Here is a 5,679-nt window from a genome sequence, read left to right on the forward strand (position 1 = left end):
AATTCAGTGAGGACACACTGAGTTTGAGAGCCTTGAGGAAAAGGCCATGAAGAAGTTCATCTGTCCTCCAAGGAAGGTTGTATTTGGAGATAGGGATACTGTTACCACACAGGTGGCAGCTGAGCTCATAGGAGGAGATGAGGTCACCCAAAAGCCCCTGGGGGATGGAGAGAGGGCAGAGGGCTAAGGATAAACGCTGGTGAAAAGCAAGGTATAGGGGAAAGATGAAGAGGAAGACTGCTAGAAACAGTCAATGAAAAACATCAACCACCAGAGTGCAGAGCACCCACCACAACTCAAAGGTGGTCCTTTCCAAGACCGAAGTCATACTTTTGAGTTCCTTCTCTTGGCTAGGGGCCATGTCTGTGCTGGCTTTAGCCCCAGAATTATTGTACTGGTGGGGTTTTAGGCCTGTATTTGATGCAAGAGGTATGAATGGGGAAACAGGACTGGAGAAATCCCACCAAAGAGGCTTCCAGGAAGAAAAGAAGGTGGTTTCTTTGATCTGGTCAGCGAAGAATCCAGGAATAGGAAGTCAGCTTGTAAAGTGATCCCTCCAAACTGTCTCAGAATTTGTCTGACATTATTAATATGCTAGAAATAAAATATATTAGCTAAAATATTAATCATAAGTCATTGTGAAAGGAGTATAGAAGGAAAGGAATCAATTTAGAGGCAATTGCCGTAACCAACTGGATCATAAGCGCCTTCAAAAAGGGCAGTGGAAGAAGCAGTGACAGTGGACACCTTCTTGAGAAACAGTACCAAATGTGTGGTGGATGTTCTTTGCCTAAACCATAATTTCATATTTCCTACCTATCAACTGTTGTTAAAAGAAAGTCCCAACATCCCAGTCTCCCACTCCAAAGAAATGTCAGAGTCCAAAATCCTACTCTAGTATTCATCTGGTAAGACCACCTATGAGAGGAGTCAGCTGAAATGTATACAGTTCCTTCTCTATTATCTAGGTTGGATCTCTTAATGGTCAAACAGAGGAATCATGCCCTTTACTCTGGCTTAAATAAAGTAAAAATAAATAGAAGCCTTTCTGAGACACTAACATCAATGTTTCCAAAAGCTGAAATATCCATTGACCAAGGCAGGGCAGTACCTTTAAAAGAAGTACCCTGAACTGCTGATTTTTCAGTATCATCATCTATTACACATCGTTGGGGAGAGGTTTCTTTCTCGAATATTATTTTACAAGATTGAATTCAATTAAATTTAATCTTTGGTTTAAATATTTCTCCATTTAAATAGGACTCTATAATTGGTAAATGGAATTTTAAGTAGAAATTATTTTCTAAAAATATTCTTAAGACTCTGTGCTTCCACTGCAGGGGGTGTGGGTTCAATCCCTGGTCAGAGAACTAAAATCCCGCATACCTCACTGCATGGCCAAAAAACAAAATAAAATAAAGTATTGTTTACTTGAAAACTCCATATTTAATTTGAACGAAGGAAACATCCATGTTAATGATACACTTAACTTTATAAATGGAAGTAAACCTTGGTGTTTTACATTTATGGGAACTTCTCACTATAATAGTGATAAAGTTAATAATAAATATCATTAAAATATCCAGCACAAATGTTCCCCAAATCAATGGTTGGTTATTTATAGATTTACATCTGATTTAATTCAGGAAAACCAGTGTGTTCTAGCTATAAGTTTTCTCATGGCCTCTTTCACCTCCTTGTTCCTCAGACTGTAGATGAGAGGGTTCAGCATGGGGACCACCACCGTGTAGATTACAGCAGCCACTTTGACCTGATCAGCTGAGTAACTGGACTTGGGCATCACATAAACAAACAAAACTGTCCCATAAAACAAAGTGACTGCAGTGAGGTGGGAAGTGCAGGTAGAGAAGGCCTTCTTCCTCCCCTCAGTTGAGCGCATCTTCAGAATTGAGTGGAGGATGTAGCTGTAGGACACAATTATGGTAAACAGTGTGCTTATAAGGACTGATGCAGAAGAGATGGCAGGAGATATTTCAGCAGTATAACCATGGCCACAAGAAAGCTTCAAGAGTGGGAAGAGGTCACAGAAAAAATGGTTGATTTTATTTGGTCCACAGAAGGATAGATTCATCAAACAGCCTGTGAACGATGAAGCATTCATGCATCCACCCAAGTAGGAGGCCCCCAACAGGAGAAAGCAGACCACTGGGGACATGTGGGTGGAGTAGAGCAGGGGAGAGCATATGGCCACATAGCGATCATAGGCCATGGTGGCCAGCAGGAAGCACTCCGTAGTCCCAAAGTTGACATCAGAGGCAAGCTGGGCTATGCAGCCAGTGACTGGGATGGTGGTTCTCTCTCTTAAGAAACTCATCAGCATGATTGGTGTGACTGACGTGGAATACCCAATGTCCACAAAGGCCAAATGGCTGAGGAACAGGTACATAGGCGTGTGAAGCTGCAGGCTTCTTCGAATTAAGATGATTATGCTGATATTTCCCACTATGGTAACTATATATACTCCTAGAAAAATCACAAAGAAGATGGCACATAGTGTGGGATTATCTGTTAATCCCAGAATAATGAACTCTGTCACTGTTGTGTGGTTTGCAGTCTCCATCTATTCATTGAGCAGTGCCTATTGAAATGAGAACCAGTGGAGATTAAGCTGACTGATGTGACCCCACGTTTAATATATATACCCAAGCACAACCTAAATATAACCTTATAAATATTTTACATAGTAAATTTGCCTCACTTGTAGAATATTTTGTGCACATAAATTTTCTTTTCAATTTCCATGAAACTATTAAAATTAAAGACTCGATTACCTTAGGACTCAGCTATTTTACTCCTATTTGTATACCACGGAGTAAGCCTTACCTATGTGCATGGGAGATATGTAAAAGAATGTTTTCAGCAATGTTGATTGTAATGACATGAACTGTATGTAACCTAAATGTTCATAGAAATACCAGCTCTTGATTTTCCAGCTCCATCCCAAATGTGTCTCTATCCAGTAATCTCTATCTTAGTAAATGCTATCTCCATTTATCCAACCGATTGGGCCAAAAAATATAATGTTGACTTTTCCATCTCTTACACGATCCTTTTCCTGAAATAAAAAATATCACATCCTTAGTTATAATATTTGATAGCAAGGGCTAGAAAGTGTCCATGTTCAAGATGGAAGGGAAATAGAATTTTTACTGTTATTAAGAGATAAACATCCTAGATATTTTGCAAAATCTTCCAGGATTTATCTTCTAAACCATACCTTTTCATACTTAAGGGATTGTATGAAACAATAAGAAAAGTCTAGATATTTTTCTGGATGAGGATTAAATGCAAAGTGAACTGAAACATTTGGAGACTTGCATTAGTTAAGATTTGGTTTCTTCAGTACTATGAAGCAACTACAGAGAAAGAAGAAGTAGAGGCATATGATGAGGACAGGAGGAAGGGGTAGTTACAGAGGTAGGGATAGAGGTAGCCAGCGTGGAAAGCTAGGAAATTAGACTGAAAGAAAGATTAGCATTTCAGAATAATGCTCCCTCACTTCAAAATAGATCACATGATCAAGAGCAGGTGAGAATGTGTTAATGACCTTCAGTCATTCCCATGACTCCTCTAATTTAGAGATCAGCATATTCTTAGGAATAATTTGTTTTTCCAAGAACCTCTATCTTAACAATTAAGAAAATATACATACATACATACTATCAGCAACGACGCACATCTTCACGTTATGTGTGAATCATGACGAAGGTATGCTGTAGTATGAATGGTACTAGGATTATGTATATGAATTATAAAGTTCTGGCATTTTTAATCTATACGAAGACCCAAACATGAAATTAATTTTATATCTTTAAAGAAAATAGATGTATGAAAGATACAAATGTTTTCAAAGTTGAATATGAGCACCAGCATGGAAGGCAAAGTGACATGCAGAATACCATGGACTTTGGAGCCATGCAGACCTAGGATCAGTTTCTAGCTCTGCCTCTCACTATCTATGAAATCATAGGCAAGTTACAAGAAATGTTTGTTCTTCTGTTTCCTTACCTGTAAAAAGGAGATAATAATACATACCTCATGTGATTCTTGGGTTAAATTATATGATATGGTGATGACTCCAAGCCCTGTTTACACAACACATAAATGCTCAGTTACTAGTAGGTTGCTTGAAATAATCAACTTGTAATTTCTGGTACGTAGAAGAGGATCAAATATGTCTGTATCCTTAAAAAAGAACAAGTATGAACTAGCGATACATCCACGGCAACACTAGTGATAGTCTCCAAGGAATTGTTGCTGTACAGCAAAGACATATTTCAGGAGGTTGGTGTCATTTGGGATAGGGCCCAAATCACCTATTTCACTTGTAATTATAATTAACTACTTCACTTGTTTTGGGAAACTACATTGAGAATCTATTGGGACAGAGAAATTACATATATACATCTACTGGGACAGAGAAATAACATGTAAACATGATTATATAAAAGTGTATGAATAAAATATTTTCTAAATACCTTCAGGTTCCATTTATTCTTTTAGTTAAATGGAAAAAAGTGAAAATTTTGGTTAATTTAAATTGTAAAACATAACATTTTACTATCCTTGAAGTTGATTATTAGATCAACATGACTAATGCAGTTGTGATGATTTGTGGCATTTCTGAAATGTGGTATATTCAGCGGTCCAGGTTTTCATATCACTTGTGTTTAGAGATAATTTGGGTTTGCTAGTATAATTTAGTTTACAAATATGCATCCAATGGAATTGCAGTATTATTATCAACATGATAAGTGACATACATTTTTTAAAATCATATGAATTTTCCATATGTATTATAGGTTTGTACTAGGACACTTGAGATACACACTGGGCTTTTTGGCTGTAGACATTTCTCACATACGTGGTCTTCCCTCTCCCCGTTGACCTACCAACATGTATGCTTTCTAATAGAACAGTGAAGCTCACACTAACATTTTTCTTATCACCCTGCCACACACAGCTGCTGCATTGACTAACACATTGTCCAAGATACATGGCCTCAGTTGATTCTGGCTATGATCTTAGACCATGGCCATATAGCAGAACATTCTCTAGGTTCATGGTCAGGATCCTTTGATTCTTGAAGGAGCCTGTAGATCAAAAACCTTCAGAACAAAGTTAAGCCTGATTAATCCACATAAGGAGGCTCTAACAGCTCAAAGACCTCAACTGCAACAAGTTAGGAAATGGACATACTGCAAGGTCCCATCTGTCCTAGAAAGACACAGCTCCTTTAGTCTTTAAATATGTATATAAATATATATATTTTAATTATATGGGTACTGGAGCAAATAATTGCATATGTCTTTTTTACCTACTATCTCACAGCTTCCATGAGGGAGAGGTCATGTCTGCTTTGTTCAACACTTTATTCTTAGAAAATTGCAGAGTGCCTGGTACACAGCAGTACTAAATGAATGAATGGGTGAGTGAATAAATAAATGATTTGTTTAAAGTTTATTTTATTGTGGTAAGAGTACTTAGCATGAGACTTATCCTCTTTATAGGTCTTTAAGTGTACGATACAGTATTGTTAACTATAGGTACAATGTTCTACAACAGAGCTCTACAACTTATTCATCTTTCTTAACTCATGCTTTGTTGATTAGCAACTCCTCATTTTACTCTAACCTCAGCCCCTGGCAACCTTCCACT

The 5,679-nt window shown here is 37.7% G+C and overlaps 1 protein-coding gene across 1 annotated transcript; it reads right to left on the reverse strand.

The window, feature by feature from the left end:
* Positions 1-1,642: 1,642 nt before the first annotated feature.
* LOC130861549 (olfactory receptor 481-like) lies at positions 1,643-5,060 on the reverse strand. Its single transcript, XM_057750549.1, has 2 exons — positions 5,052-5,060; positions 1,643-2,581 (listed from the first exon to the last, which is right to left on the reverse strand). The coding sequence occupies exons 1-2, from the start codon at positions 5,058-5,060 to the stop codon at positions 1,643-1,645; spliced, it is 948 nt and encodes a 315-aa protein (XP_057606532.1).
* Between the last annotated feature and the right edge of the window lie 619 nt (positions 5,061-5,679).

This window comes from Hippopotamus amphibius, chromosome 9, assembly GCF_030028045.1.
Source record: "Hippopotamus amphibius kiboko isolate mHipAmp2 chromosome 9, mHipAmp2.hap2, whole genome shotgun sequence".
NCBI lineage: Eukaryota > Metazoa > Chordata > Mammalia > Artiodactyla > Hippopotamidae > Hippopotamus > Hippopotamus amphibius.